At 46.8% G+C, this 16,755-nt stretch overlaps 1 protein-coding gene across 2 annotated transcripts in view; it reads left to right on the top strand.

Annotated features, from left to right (window-relative positions):
• The window catches only part of LOC146863773 (uncharacterized), a 58,019-nt gene extending 42,380 nt beyond the window's left edge, over positions 1 to 15,639 (top strand). For both annotated transcript variants that reach the window (XM_085627957.1, XM_085627963.1), the window contains one exon: positions 12,925 to 15,639. In XM_085627957.1, coding sequence (XP_085484083.1) covers positions 12,925 to 15,011 — 2,087 coding nt within the window. In that variant the 3' untranslated portion in view covers positions 15,012 to 15,639. The remainder of the gene's footprint in view (positions 1 to 12,924) is intronic.
• Positions 15,640 to 16,755: the final 1,116 nt, after the last annotated feature.

Raw genomic sequence — 16,755 nt, 5'->3', positions numbered from 1 at the left:
TTGACACAGCACAAAGTTGAGTCCTTTAGCATCTGTTAAATGGGAGCACCAGGGTCACAGAGAAGAGTGTATTCATGTGCGTAAAGTCATGACTTGATAAGTTAGTGTACAGGGAAGAAAGCGGTGTGTGTGTGTGTGTGTGTATAAGAAACTTGATTGGATAGCTGACAGAAAGGGGGTAAAGCCATATGGAATCTCTGCATGCTGGACATCAATAAGTCATGGTTTTCGCAGTTCAGAGGAAGAGACAAATGCCACACGTGGCTCTGCCTGAAAAGTAAGCATTTAGGAACAATGTCCTTGATGATAAGCACGGCCTTGGTGCAGCGCTCCGTTGCCACTGAACCCATCTCTTTTCTGGGCAAAAGATAGTACCCTATATAGTAAATTAAGTGTGATTCCAACTGATTACCTGCTGCCTGGTTTGCTGCCTGCTGCCGCAACCCTACAAGAGAAGGGCACTTCTGTTCCTCACTGAATTCCTCCCTGGAGGGCCCCCCTTCCTGCTGCCATTCGGTCAGCCCGGGTAGGTCCCCCAGTTCAAGCACTTGTTAACCTGTAGGCTCCAGGGCATCCCCCTCAAAGAGTGCCTCCTCCTGGACCGTGGGAACAGTGGGGGTCGGTTTCCCACACCCCCTGCATCTTCTCTTACTGGCAGGCACCTGGGCCACTGTTACATGCCCCATGTTCTCTTGAATACCTTTACTGGCTACCATAGACCGAGTGGTCACACACAGCCCAAATGCGCCTGGTGCTCCACCTCCTTCAAAGGGGAACTCTCCAGGTCATTCCTTAGCAGACAGTCTACAGGCATGGATGGACTTACAACAACCTTCAAGGAACCTGAGACCGCTCCCCATTCAAAGGAAACCAGCGCCACCTTGCAGAGGTGCACTGAATTGTCTGCTGACATTACAGGGTGAAGCACATCGGGAATTACTTGCGCTTCAGACACCCACTGACACCTGACAGATGTCAAACTGGCTCTGTTGTCCCCCAGAGCCTCCACCCTCCATCAATTGATGGTCACCCATTGCCTGTGCTTTTTTAGTGTTCTCAGGCAGAGAGATTTCCTAGACCATCTCTCGATCCCCTAAGGAGACCAGGGTCATAACTGCTTGCTCCTCCCCATTCCAAGGACTCAATTCCTCCCTCCACACTACACTCACTAAACCAGGTGTTGGAGCACCAGTGGGTGCAGATTACTTTTTGGGGCATTTAGGGGAAATATGATCCAATTTTTAACAGAAGTAACACGTAGGAGGACCTTGGGGCTCCTTCTTGCACTTGGAGGCCCAGGCCCTCTTGGCCATGGGGGACTGGGACTCTTTCTTGGGGGAACTACCTTGGGGCCCTTTAGAGGACTCCTTGTGGTTACCCTTGTCCTCCCCCACCTTCGGCAGAGGACCCTGCATACTCTTGGCAGTTGTACTACCAATCCCCTTGTGACCCGGGTACTAGTCCAGTGGTCCGCCTCCTCAGCAAGCTTACTGGGATCACTCAGCTTACTTTTCAATAGATGCTGGCGCGGCTCTGGGACACACAGACTACTCAAGTGCTCCCAACTGATTAAATCGCATAAGCCATTAAAATCATTGATATTGGTGCCCAGCATTCTTCAATCCAGTGCCCATGTGTACTCATTCATACATTCTACCCACGTATGGGATTCTAGTTTCTTGGAGGTCCTGAACTTCTGCCGCCAAATGTTGGAGGCCAGAGTCACAGTCCCGCACCACTGTCACCAAATGCAAGAATTGGGACTCCACACTCAACGTTAAGCCAAGTAAGGACACCGTTGGAGATAGCTCTGCTCACCCGCTTAGTAGCTTGGCATGAGCAGCCAGGCCTATCACAAAGGCACGAGTGTACAGTATGTGCAACCACACCCACCGCTCCCGCCAAATGTTGGTGGCCAGAGTCCCATTCCTGCACCACTGTCACCAAATGCAATACCTGGGACTCCCCACTCAACATTAGCCCAAGTAAGGACACCATTTGAGATAGCCCTGCTCACCCCCTTAGTAGCTTGGCACCAGCAGCCAGGCACATCTCTCGAGTGTACAGTGTGTGCAACCACACCCACAGCAACCCACTGGTGACACCACAAATGGACTCCACATGAGTTTAATAAAGCAAGTATAAACTTTATATAAAAAGATATACGATCAAACCACACGATACAAAAGCCAACATATAATAAAGGGTAATATTCGTTCCGGCTGACTGGTAGGTTCAAAGACCAACCACTGCGTTCAAAATGCTATGCTGGTCGCACAGCTAGAATCACACACGTTGCATTGGACAAACAATAGTGCGTTGCATAATGATACAATCCTGTGCTAGGCAAAGGAGAAATAATACAATGCGTAACGATACACCCGGTACCTTGAAATTGGAGAAATAATGCAATGCGTACAGCTACAATCATGTACTGCGCAATGAAGGAATAATGTAATGCGTCACACCCCAATCACGTACTTTGCAATGAAGAAATAATGCAATGAGCACCGCTACACACATGTACTTTGCAATTAAGGAATCATGCAATGCGGGCTGCCACAATCCTGTACTTTGCAAGGGAGAAATAATGCAATGCGTAGAGCTACAATCGTGTACTTCGATATGCAGAAATAATGTCAGGCATCACAAGACAGTCCGGCAGTTCGTTAGCAGCAATATTGGCAATGTGTATTACGACAGTCAGCCTCTTCGATCACAGTTGCCCCCCACAAAGATCAACGATGACATAAAGTACAGCTTCCCACTCCAGTACTGCCACTCCTTCCATTCCAGGTAGTGAGTTATAACTCGAGATGGCAGATGGCATTATCACTCATTCTATCCTCCAAACCAAAGCAGTGCACAGACTCCATCAGCAGACATTTAGAATTACCAATCAATCTGTGACACCAGCACTGAAGGGGCAGTGCTTAATTTGTAAAAAAAACTAAATGCCACGGACCCCCTTAGGAGGCCACTTATCCCATTGCTCCTGCCAGCACCGCCAACGACAGAATCAACACAACCACCGAACATCACACCCTACAAGTGTAACAATTCAGGCTATTCGAGGACCTCGAGGCTATGTGAATTACTTGGGTGGCAAGTATTAGTCGACTTATTAAACACCTGTTGTTCTGATCTTCTCTAATTCAGACAAACGGTGCCAGCATGTGGTTGGGTGCTTTTTCGTTGGTCTGATTACAAACAACAACCCATATAGTAATGGTCTGTCTGATGACCTCTCATGATGCAAAAAGAGCCTGTGGACGGCTTGGTCACAGTGCAGGGATGTCTTCTATGAGTCACTGTAAATTAATATTGTTGTCAGAATGAGGTCTTGAAATAAATATTGTGTCATAGATATCATCCACAAAGATATACCTCCATTGGAGTTGGTAACAGAAAAGCTGCACCCACATGGGTCAATATTTTTGTAAACAATATTTAGGACACAATATTAATTTCAAATGACATTGTGACCCACCGTCCCCTTTAGATTCTGCCCTGTATCTTCTACAGATGGAACAGGTTCTTTCTACGCTGGTTAATATTTATGGTATATCAATTGGATTGATACATTTTGCAGTACATTTTGAATTGTGAGTCTCTTACACATCCGACAAAGCATGTATAATATTATACATTATATACACACTTACATCGGTGGGACTGATCCATGGTACAGAATGTAACTCAGCACCTGTCTCCCTGTTTGAGATTGTAATTTACATTAAGGTTGGATGCACTGGATGGGATCTGATGAACCATCAATTGTAGAGACCAGGGGCCCTGTTATATATTGGGCGCTCTTTCCTTGTTTGCGCCACGGCGCACCTTCAAACTGGTGCACCATGCACAAATGGGGAAATTGTGCCCAATTATGTTGAATGCATTGCTCTCAGGGCAACCGTGAAATCGTGCTGCCCTGGCGTCAGTGAATTCAAGCGAAATACTGAGCGACTGCTCCAAAACCACACTATGTTTCACTGTGCAGGGGAAACCCTCCTGCACTTTTAAGAGGAGAGAAACATCATGTTAGACCTGGGGGTCGCTCGTTGGCTGAAGTGGGTACCTTAGGCCAAATAGGGACCCTTGCTTCTACATCAAGGAAAGGAAGGACACCTTCTCAGACAGCCCCCGCTCACCCACTTGGTAGCTTGGCACGAGCAGCCAGGCTTATCTTCAAAGCAAGACTTTAAAATATTTGCAACCACGCTCTCAGCAACTCAATGATGACACCACAAATGGACTCCTCACGTGTTTCATAAAAACAAGTATAAATTTATATAAAAATATATACGATGAAACCACATGATATAAATCCAAGATATATGTATTTGTAATATTACTCCTGGGCGGTTATTAGGCCAGCCAGCCCTTGTAAGTTCTGGCTATATTAATAAGCAATTCTTAATGATCCACTGCAGTCATAATACAATGCTATGCAGTTCGTAATGCAAGAATTGGGCACTTTGCAATGTAAAAATAATGCAGTTCGTTATGCAACAATCAAGCAGTTGGTAATGCCAAAATAGTGCAATGCGTATCACAACAATCAGGTAGTTCGTTATGCAAACTAATGCAATGCGTAATGCAACAATCAGGTAGTTTGTTATGCAAAAATAGTGCAATGCGTAATGCAACAATCAGGCAGTTCGTAATGCAGAAATAATGCAATGCGTAATACACTAATCAGGTAGTTTTTAATGCCGAAATAATGCAATGCAAAATACACTTCAGGTAGTTCGTTATGCAGAAGTAGTGCAATGCGTATTAAAACAATCAGGTAGTTCGTAATGCAGAAACAATGCAAAGCGTAATACACTCAGGCACCGATCATGGTGCCTTAGGCGGTCTCTCCGGCCCTTGTACTGACTCGCAGTCAGCGTCCATCAAAGATGCCCCCACACGGGTATGATGTAGCTCTGCACTCCGGCCCCGATACTGCCACTGCTTGGCAAGTACGGGCCGCGATATGAGCCGAAGCAGAGGCTCGCTCTGCAGGAATGGGAGAGGCCAAGAGTGTCCCTCTCCGAACCCGCACCCTGCCCTAGGCAGTGACATATGTTACCTGGGAGGTGCGACCTCGCTCTCCTCTCCTCGGACCCTCCCTCGACGGGGTTGGTTTGAGGTCCCGCTCTAGCAAAGGCGGGCTCAGGCTGGCGGCTCAGCTCCTCTGGGGCTGCTGGTCTGGGCCGTTGGTGCTACGAAGATCTCAGGCTGCAACAGGGCACACGCGCACAGCGTCAATGAGATTCACTTGGGCTTCGGGTGTGCATGATCACAGGGCACTCCTCCCGAAGGTCTCAGGCTGCACGAAGCACATGCACACAGCGTCGCTGAGACTCATTTGAACTCCGGGTGCACACGATCACAGGCCGATCCTCATGAAGGTCTCAGGCTGCACAAAGCACAGACACACAGCGTCGCTGAGACTCACTTGGACTCAAGGCGCCCACAATCACAGGGCAGTTATTACGAGGGTATCAGGCTGCAAAAAGCACATGCACACAGTGTCGCTGAGACACTCCTGGAAACTTTTGTGCTCCTGAGTTTCCGCAACAGGGAGCCAGCTCACCTTGGGCCCTTGGGCATAAGTTACTTCTGGGCACAGCACACATCAACGTCCTTTCACCTTTCAAGCAGGGGGACACAGCACACATCAAAGTCCCTTAAGCCTCTCCTTGGTTAAAGCAGCAAACCGCAGGCCAGCCCCAGAACACACAGCATGGGTCAGTCCTTTTCTTCAGTCTCTTCAGCTGTCTCTTCCTTGGCAAAGGTTCCTCTTGACCACGAAGTGGTTCAATCCTTTACAGACTTGATCACTTAATTTCTCCATTCAAAAGTCCAGGGGTTTCAGCTCTCATAGTTGTACCCCTCAATGGCTTAGAAGTCTTTGTGTTCAGGGGGGCACTGTCCCCTGTTCATACCAGTTCTGGGTGCCTCCCTGCCAGTGACACCTTACTTTGATTAGTGGGGTTCTGGATTCTCAATCAATCAGGAGATGGGACCATTGTTTTATGGCAGCAACCCAGGCCTCTTCACCTCTAGGGGCTACTTCTCCCCCCTACACTCCAGATGCAGGTCAGCCTGTTGCTGTCTCACCTCCTCTCCTCGGTCAAGACATTCCCCAGATCCTATCCCTTTTTTAAATCCAGACAGTCAATCCACAACCAGGCAGAGACACACAGAAATGTTAGAGCACAAAAACCCAGCCACTTCTAAAAGAGTGGTTTCTAAACACACAATGGAAAAACCACCTGCATAGATGTGGAAAAAGCAGTTGATGCAGTGCACTGGCCATTCCTTGATTGTACATTAGTAACATTTGGTATGTGTCCTAAATTTCTACTTTACAGAGCGCCCACTGCCACAGTCAGGGTGAATAGAATGTCATCTTCAGCATTTCCCATTGGTCAGGGTACGAGCCAGGGGTGCCCCCTCTCCCCATTTTTATTTGCACTCACCCTGAAGTCTCTGGCCTGTGCCATTCGTTGCCACACACGAATACGAGGTTTTAGAATTACCCCCACCAACTAGGAGAAAGAAAAGATTACCCTTTACGTGGACAATGTCCTTCTTTATGTCACAAATCCCTGTAATACTATCCCTGTTCTGTTTGATACAGTAGAAGAGTATGGAAGACACTCTGGGTATAGGATCAAAAATCACACAATGTACAACCCAGGCGAGATCTCTCCGGGGCTGTCTTTGCCCCTTGATTTGAAAGTGATCTCCGACCTGGGTATTTTTATCACTCCGCATAAGGAACTTTGCAGGCAACGTAACCTTGGGAAGGTAATAACAAAATTCAAGCAAGACGCCAAGAGATGGAGGGACTTTTCCCTATCACTCCTCGGGAGGACCACTATTTTTAAAAGGATCACTTTGCCACAACTACTGTATGGTCTCCAGAACACGTACCACTCGCTCTCATGAGTGGTGTTTACTGGGCAGCAGGGAGATATCTGGTCCTTACTGTGGCAAGGAGGTCATCTCAGATATAGCTCTGGAAATGCCACAGCAAACCCCTACAATGGTGGAATCGGGGTTGCCGGACATAGAGGCATACTATTGGTCCGCACATCTAATCGATACCAACAAATGGCTACACAGGGCACAGGATCATCCCACACACAGGTTAGACAGGGATGTGGAGGGGCCACATAAAGAGTTGCACTACCTCTATAGTGACAAGGGGCAATCCACACTACTACCAGAGATTCAGACTTTCCTGGAGTTGTGGGACAGACCAACGAAGGGAATGGGATGGATGCAACAAGTTACAAAGAATACACCTCTCAGGGCGGGGTGACGGTGTAGTGAACTGAGAAAATTAAAGGGATTCAGGGCAGGGGATCTATTGGACATATCAACGATGGCTGATTGTGGAAAAAGGCGAACTTAACGCCGGGTCCACGCTCAGTACAGAGTATGGGCTCCATAGATCTCAGTTTCTCAGATATGCACAATTACGCCATAACTGGCAGACAGATGAAATATTGTGCACTGACTTACCCAAATATGCTCCAATGGAAGGGAGATTGCTACAAGAAGAACTGGTGAAGAAAGCAATCTTTACCACCTATAAAACAATAATCATTAACATACCAGACAACCTTGGGAGACTGAGTGAGAGGTGGGAGAGCTACCTGGGAAGCCTGGAAGTCATTGACTTGGAGGCGGCCCTTATGCACCCTAGGTAAGTGGCCATTAAATCTAGACTGCGCCTTGTCCAATACAAAATCCTACATAGGGTATACTATGACTACATTGGATGGGAAGGGTGGAGATGCCATACTTCCTTAAATGCAGGAATGTAAAGGGGGACTTCCACTACACAGTGTGGGTTTGTCCCTGTTGGAGCCAGCCTCGTGGTGTGGTCCTGTTCCCCCTCGCCAAGCTGCACGAGGTCCCCTGCACCTCGGGGCTCCTCCATTTTGGATTGTACGTGACTCTGCGCACCAGCCTACGTGACCCCGCTCAACCCGGCCTCGGCCCCAGCAAGCCCCGACATCAAGGCACCAACAACTGGCCAGGGGGTACCACGTGAACACTTCCCCACTCCCGGCGAAGGGCAGTATCGATGGGACCCCCAACCGTCCTCCCACACCTAGGTGCGATCGCCCCACAGCTCTCCTGGGCCTGGCGCCTCTCCTGCTGAGCACCTGGCCGCTCCCGACCCGGCCTCTCCGCCCCCGCGGGCGCAAGGGTCCGGATATCAAAGGGCTCCAGACCTATATCTGGGGCGACCCTGCAACAGGACAGCAGTTGTATCCCGGAGTCAAGAGCCCTGCTGATCGGATCGCGGCTGACCCTACGGAGAAAGACTCATCCTGGAACCACGCTCTGAGCCCTGCTGACTACGTCGCGGCTCCACCGTGCTTAAAGACCTTCACGAACCTTTGGGGCCCTGCTGACGCTGTCGCGGCCCGACATTGTTGAACTTGCCATCAGAGCCCAGCTAACCTCGTCGCGGCTCGACCGAAGCGGACCTACCACCGGAGCCCTGCTGACTGTGTCGCGGCTCGACCCAAGCGGAACTACCACCCGAGCCCTGCAGACACCGTCGCGGCTCTCCACGTCCAAGCTGCTTTGAGACCAGCACCTGCCGCTCCGATCCCCGGAGCCACCTTCGGCCTAACGCAAGGTCTGGCGCAGAGCTTCCCCGTACCAGGCTGGTACTAAGACTGTCCCGCTACCCTGTCCCTACAAAGACATTGAGACTCTTTCTGGATCTCTCGATCCCCCTGTAAATATTTCGAATGTGCTACTATTGATAAAGTACCTAGATAAGCAACTGATACGGAGTCCTGTGTGGTGGTGTTACTGGGCCTAGTACGATCATAGGAGAAGACCTCTCCTAGGAGGCTTCTCAGCGGCGCTCGGCTATACCTTTGCGGTAGGAAGGTGCCCCGGGGTGGGCCCCCTGACTCCCCGGTGGTCCTCCCTCCAACAGTCCCCCATTGCAGACATACTGAAAGAGAGTGGTGGGGAAGCTGGGGAAGACCTCAGGGGTAGCCCTGCCAGTGGACCCTGGTTTCATCCTACTGGGGATCCCGAGTGAGGTTGACATTGATAGAGCCCAGCTACTTTTTGCTACATTGGGTCTGGCGATGGCCAAGAGAGATGTGGCACGTTGGTGGGGAGTGGAGGAGATTCCCTCGATACAGAAATAGAGGAGGGGACTGGACCTCTACATGGCCGCCGATTGTACAACATACACCAGCAGGGGATGCCCATGTACATTTTATAGAATATAAAATGTGCCTGCACCCACATTATCACCCACCAGCCACACCAAAACCATTACTCAGAGGAGCCATCACAAGACTACTTATACACCCACCTGGTCATGATGAGTTCTTGGTTAGGATGCGATACTGGGGTTAGCAGATTGCTGTGCTATCCATGGTCTTTCAAACTAGCACACCAAGGCTGAACGCGTGCTGTCCATATTGACTATAACTCACGAGACATAAGTTAGTGTTTTGAGGTCAATATGTTTTTGCTGTTTACAACAAAAATATTAGAAACAACATTAAGGTGGGTGTTGAAACCTGTATGGAGGGAGATGGCTCTCATACCTGGCTCTTTTTCCTTCAGTAGGGGACAGTTTCCAAGTAGAGCAGTGAACCAAGAGGACAGATGACAAGAAAAATAGTAAATGCTCTTAAAAGGACTTCTGTTCCAAGCAAGCTCAGATGTTCCACTTTGGAAAATAACCCATAATTAGGAACATACAAAGCCATTTTTTAATATATGTTCACACTAAAACATGTCAACGCATGTAAATTAGTGAAGTCAATAGAGCTGCTTTGTCTACGAGAAGGGAACCTTTGGCTTAAGAAACTGTGGATACACCAAGTAGTCCTGGCATGCATGATCTCCAAAGGAACATGTGCATTCAAGCAGTGGTGATGCTCGACCTGTGGACTGATGCCACTACATTGTCTCAATGATTCCCAGTGACTGCAAAATATCAAGAAGGGTGCACATACACAACTTCATCTAATGTTCATGGATTCTTCCTTTACGCAGTGTAAAATGTCTTCCTATGCCTTTCCTCTTTTTTCAACAGTATAAGATTCCTCCTTTTTCATGGAGGCATCTAAGTCCCTCATAACACGTTTCACGTTTCCTTTTGATTCCGATGGGTCTGAAAACAGCAAACACCATCACCATAAAAGTTACAAGACAATCACCCTTTCATACAGACATTTTGACTGCTGAAATCTCCATGTGAAAATCCAGGTGCAATTAATAATGGACAAAATCTTTATCATCACTTGAGTTGGTGTTACCCCCAGCATCAGTAACTCTGGCTGTGGGAAATACTGCCCCATTGTCTGGTCTTCTCATAATGAGAGTCTGCAATGGATTGTATGTGATACCACAGTAAGTTTGAATCACTAAACTGAGGTGCTGCTGAAGCTGATGTCTTTCAGACAATCCTCATTACTGTGTGTCAGAGTCAGTATCAGCCTCTGATGCTCTGGACTGTATTGTGTCAGGCATATTCTGCACTATGTCTACTAGGTCCATGCCTGGTATCACTAGGTACAATTGTAGTATACATATGTCTGGTATCACTAGGTGCATGTGTAGTATGCCCATGTATGTTATCAGCAGGAGCATGTGTAGTATAAGCATGTCTGATATCACTAGTTACATGTGTAGTATGCTTGTGTCTTGTATCACCAGGTACATGTGTAGTATGCCTGTGTCTTCTGTCACTAGGTACCTGTATAGTATGCCTGTGTCTTCTGTCACTGTATGCCTGTGACTTCTGTCACTAGGTACATGTGAAGTATGCCTGTGTCTTCTGTCACTAGGTACCTGTGTAGTATGCCTGTGTCTTCTGTCACTAGGTACCTGTGTAGTATGCTCGTGTCTTGTATCACCAGGTACATGTGTACTATGCCTGTGTCTTCTGTCACTAGGTACATGTGTAGTATGCCTGTGTCTTCTGTCACTAGGTACCTGTGTAGTATGCTTGTGTCTTGTATCACCAGGTACATGTGTAGTATGCTCGTGTCTTGTATCACCAGGTACATGTGTAGTATGCCTGTGTCTTCTGTCACTAGGTACCTGTGTAGTATGCTTGTGTCTTGTATCACCAGGTACATGTGTAGTATGCTTGTGTCTTGTATCACCAGGTACCTGTGTAGTATGCCTGTGTCTGGTATCACCAGGTACATGTGTAGTATGTCCGTGTCTGGTATCACTATCTACATGTGTATTATGCCAATGGCTGCTGTCACCAGGTACATGTGTAGTACACATGTGTCTGGTATCACCAGGTATATGTGTAGCATGTACATGTCTGGTATCACATGGTATATGTCTAGTATGAACATACCTCCTGGTATGAAAATTACACATTTGCACAAGGGTCGATTTTCTACTCTCTCCAGTTAATAAAACTTTCATCTAGAAGACTGGGCAACATTGAATTTTTCTAGGCTTGCTTGAGTTGAAGTTTCGCTTATATTTTTTCTCGTAGAAAATATTATTTCCCTTGGGGAATGCCTTACCTGACACCGCTTGAAGTCTGGGGTGTTCTTCTTACCCAGGAAATGTATTCTCACTCAACAGGAAAAAACCTCCACCCATTATTAGGATGAGCTGCAAATCCTGGTACTTCTCTCGTAAATGATTTTTACAAGTGAAAATGACTTTGTGAAGTGGGACCAGTACATCTATTATGTGTATTATGTCTATGTAAAGTATGTCTGGGTGTACTAGTACTTTTTAATGTCTACTATGTATCTGTCTTTTCTTAGGATCCCCATGTCTACTAGTATGTTTAACTGTTTCTGACACAATGGTGACCTCTTAGTCACAATCTCCTAACCAGAGGATACTCCTCTGTAATGGCGGAGGAGCGTTGCCTCACTGCTCAGAGCATGGCCGGACTGGGAACATAAACCAGCCCAGGCAATACTGCTCGACGGCCTGGGGGAGGGGGGGCTACTGATAGAAGAGCCAGCCTGGGGGGGGGAGGATTGGTGCTAGTTTCAAGCACAGCTGCTGCGTTTGTTACAGTGGGGGGGGGGGCGATATTGCAGAACTGCCCCCTGGGTCGAAAACCACCCCCACCTTGACGGCCTACCGGGGAAACGCCCGGTGCCCACTACGGCCAGTCCAGCCTTGGCTCAGCACCAGCAAATGAAAAATAGAATGATAATAAAACAATTGTATTATCATTTTATGTTTCATTTTCTGACTGAGTGAGACAATGCCACAAGTGTAGGGCGGGGCAGGGCCGGGACATCCTCCATGGACAGCAGGGAGGAGGAGTGGTGGGCAGTCTAAGTGCGCATGTCAGTTTTTGCTGCCCATCTTCGGATGGCCAAACCGACATACACACTTCACTGCGACAATAACTTATGCCTAGGTTATGCTTCCATTTTGTAGTAGTCCCAATTTCAGTCAGGGCATGCAGATACCTGAAATAAGGCATCACAGTGGGAGCAGCCATTGGACAGGATGAGCACTTGTGTCACCCGGAAGAGAGTGTATTCTCTATCATCTCCATTGCATGCAAGAGAAATAGATTCACCTAGATAGTTATGCTATATTAATGAAGTGTGCAGAGCATGTATTTGCCCATGCTTTCTTGCTGCTATGTAGTATACAGAAAATGTTACATTTGTACCAAATAAATATCTTTTCAAATGAGAAGATGAACCTTGCTCCTACTGTCCTACAGGTGAAGTCTAGTTGTGAGAGCGATTACTTCAGCAGCAGCATCGGAAGCTTATTTTTGTTGGGATTGAATGTCAGAACTAATGTGAGAACCCTTCCAAATGGACATATTTTGCACCAAATTTTTGTTGTTACCCCTAGTGTTCTCTCATGCTTAATGGTCACTAAGTTAATTAATACAACTTTTCTGGAATATGTTTTCTCTAGGACTCAAGAGGGAAGTTGACTGTAAAACATCAGTGTCTAATCTCAAGGATGCCGTCAGGAGCGTCACCAAAGCCCAGGACGTGAGGGCGGAAAATGAGCTGATGATGAAGCCCTACGCCAACTGGGAAGAGTTCCTGATGCCCGCCCCCATCTCCATCGCCATTCTGGGAGAGCTGGCAGCCATTTCATCAGCTGGAGGGGACTTCTCTATCAACCTGAATCCACCAACAAATGGATTCAAGTACATGAAATACCCAGAGTCCTTTGCGGCCACCCTTATGCAGGTCTGCAATAAAGCCTGGATTTCTTTCAGCACAGCAAACAAAAACATGGATCAGATCAGACTCCTCACAGGTTCCATGCCCAGTGCGAATAAAGAAATAGTCACAATTCTGTTCCAGAACACTGCTATTGTGAATGCCCTGCTCCCGAAGCGTCTAAGCGCTTTGCTCAGTGTGTCCAACGAGTGCATATCATTAGCTCAGTCCGTGGAGATGAGTTTTAGTGAAACCATTCATCTAGTCCAGGAGGTGCTTGAAGCTTGTCTGAACTCCAAGAGGGGCTACGAGAAGAAGCTGACGGATGTGACGATCGCCCTGGAACAGCTCAGCGTAAGAGAAGCCTCTTCAAAGAAATCTGTGGAAATGGCAGAGGAGTTCAAGAAGACCACTGAGACACAACTAAAGGATGCCTCAGATGCTTATAAGCACGCTATGAATAATGTGCCCTCTGTGTGGGAAACCATGGCTGCTAATTTTGTGGGTGGCATTCTTGACGGACTGTCTATCTCTTCAAACAATGGTATGGACAGAAGCACTGACACGAGCAGCCCTGCTGGTGCTGCTGGCACAGGAGATGTGAAGTCCACACATGCGACTAACAATATTTGCTCCAAGTCCAATCAGATGACCGCTATCACAGATGACTTTCGAAAAGTCTTAGACAGTAAGGAAGAAACTATTAACATGAAGATTGTTTATGATGACAGAGAGAACACAGTGACAACAAACTATGTAAAAAGACTGATATTGACTTTGAAAAAGGATATAGAGGATGAAGCTGAGTGTAAAGCACAAACACTGATGGACGCCATTTTACAATCTGGTGTTGATATGTGTGAAGACTTGGAAAGAGCAGCATTATCCAATAAAACAGACGAGAACTACTTAAAATTACTTGCTCAAAACATAAAGTCAGTAATTACCAGGTCACTAAAAGTTGATACTTATTGTAAATCAGCGACTGACGCTCAGCCTTTGCAGCAAAAGCCACCGAATGCAGCCAAAAGTGAAGGCAATGTCGGCATAGGCACGCAGTCGGCACAAATGGCACAGGCACGAGTGGACCAATCCCTACTTCAATTAAAAAAAACTCAGGACATGTACAAAGATTCCTTTGAAAACCTTAAAAAAGAGAATGAGAAACTAACAGAGATCCTGGTTGAAATGAGGGGCCATAATCTGGAAAAGATTGATTTTGAAACAGCTAAAAATATGCTCATTAAAGGATTGGACTCCCTGGGGAAGGTGAAGGAGCAGTGGGAGAAGATGGTCCGCTTCTTCCAGATGATATCCAGCCTCATCGGGTCCTGCCTCTCAAAAGAAGTCAATAAATTAGTGGAGGACGCCAGATCTACGCAGAACATTCCCAACTATTCCACTGATGCCTTTGTGAAGGACATGTTGTACAACCGAGCCTTCAAAGCCAGCAGTGTTGCCCACTTAGTCAACATGATCGCGTCTACCTACAGCGAGGTGTCCCAGCGCTACCTGATGGACCGCGTGAGCGCATTAGGACGACTTCTCACCATGACTCCCTCAAACCCACAGTTCCAGATCGAGCGTGAGAAGTTACAAAGTGGCTGTGCAGAGGCACAAAAATCAATCCAGGATTTGGTGATTGCAAAAAAAGAAGAGTTTGACATCAGTATAGAGGCGAGAGTTGAAACGATCAATTGCCAGCTGGGCGCCGCCATCCCAGCCATCCCAGCAGAAGAAAAGAAACGCATCAAAGAGGTGGTAAATGCAGGGGTAAATGCTGCAAAAGGTTCAAAAAACACTGATCTAGACATATCTGGATTTTTCTAAGAGGGCCGACATATTCTCTCTAACTCGTGTTTAATTCTTTGAGCTTTGACTTGAACAGGATTGAATAGGATTCAGTGGGTGTAAATGTTTCCATTCCAATGGGTGTAGGTGGCAGGCAGTCTACAGTTGGTGTATCAAGTCTTTCACTCTAAATACAGGCCCATTCATTTGAAATATCTCTGCCTTGGATTAAAAGATCTGTTAAGTATCTCTGTTCTTGACGCCTAAAATTAAAAGACCTCAAGATACATTTATGTTTGAATTTTAGGCAAGTCACTTACCTTTGTTCTTGGACTCAACATAGTCTCAGATATGGTGGCCTTTGAGCTCAAAGTGGTGTCAGGTGCCTCTGAATGTCTTGCCTTGCCCTGACCAAGAATTCTGCATTTAAAGCACCACTACCTCAGAACATATCCCTGCATAGTAGATGGCTTCTAGATCAAGACCTGCACAGACCCAATGTGTTAAGTAGGAGTTAATCATTGTGCTTTCTGTATGTTATCATTCTTCAAAAGTTAGCTAAAACATGTACACCAACGTCTTTGTTTTTTATCCTGAATCATGCATGTGATTTTGTTCCTCGCTATTGTGATCTGTAAATCAATAAAGTTCCCTGCATATGACTGAATATTGTTTTCAGTTCCATTTCTTTGGTAGGTAGGTTTTCTTATTTGCACATTTGTGGCCACATAATTATTCAATTCATTCAATCAGCACTTGCTCATTTTAAGGCACCAAGGACTGAATGTTAAAAAAATTCCAGGATAACTAAACTCACTATAGTATTTGTTTATTCATGTTCGATTAATAAAAATCATTATATGTGGGTGAACTGGATGACGCCATTGCCTATAACAACAGACAGCCAGTCAGTAATTAAAAGCCACTTAAAAAGTTTTACCAACAGTCATTAAAATGTTTTTTTTTATTGTAAAATTGAAATAATAAATTCTAAAATGTTTTCTTAAAGATAAGACGAAGTGTATGAGTGGAATGTAGGCAGTCCATAGAAAGTTACAATGCTCATTGAGTTTAAGAGGTGGCGCGTCAGGAAGGATATGCATCTGGGCAGATGTTCATGGGTGCTTGAATGATCCTCCGCAGGAATATCTCTCCTCCTGCCTTTATCAATGTCTGCAGTGCTAGGCTGTGTGCAGTGCCGCTTGGATGATGCTGTTGAATTTCCCCAACCTTGTGAGGGTTTGTGCTATCTTGTTAGTGAAGCATAAGTCTGATACTTCCCTGCAGCACCTGTACGAGTCACCCTGGCAGACTAGAATTATGAGGCAACGTCGATCGTCGCAAATTGGGGACAGCAGCACAGCAGATGTAGACAAGACTCAAGGTGGTAGCTGCACAGCCTGCATGATTGCTGCCAATCCCTGCGTGCCCAGAGAGGATTACTTGAATGGTACAAAAGGGGTTCAACAGATCTGGGTTTGATCCATCACCGTTCTTTAGCCCACTCTGCCACCCCAGTTCAGACATGGCCATATGCAAATCAGTCTTGACCCTGTGCCTCATGGGAACAGTCCAGCCCGAACTGCCAAGCCATGCCTTCCCTGGACCGTAAACAAGCTTCCTAGGACCGGTTTCTGGCATTTCAGCCATCTTCAGCCAGGCTTGCTTGAATCCAGTGGCAAAGTGAGCAAGGGACTCACGTCTGAGCATACCCTGCCAACTTATGGTGAACAAAGCGGTACACAAGGGGGTGGTGATGGACGGAGCATCAGAACCAATCAAA

Source organism: Triturus cristatus, chromosome 2_1, assembly GCF_964204655.1.
Source record: "Triturus cristatus chromosome 2_1, aTriCri1.1, whole genome shotgun sequence".
Classification (NCBI taxonomy): domain Eukaryota; kingdom Metazoa; phylum Chordata; class Amphibia; order Caudata; family Salamandridae; genus Triturus; species Triturus cristatus.
The sequence above is the reverse complement of the archived record's forward strand: the minus strand, read 5'-3'. Positions and strand labels throughout refer to the sequence as shown.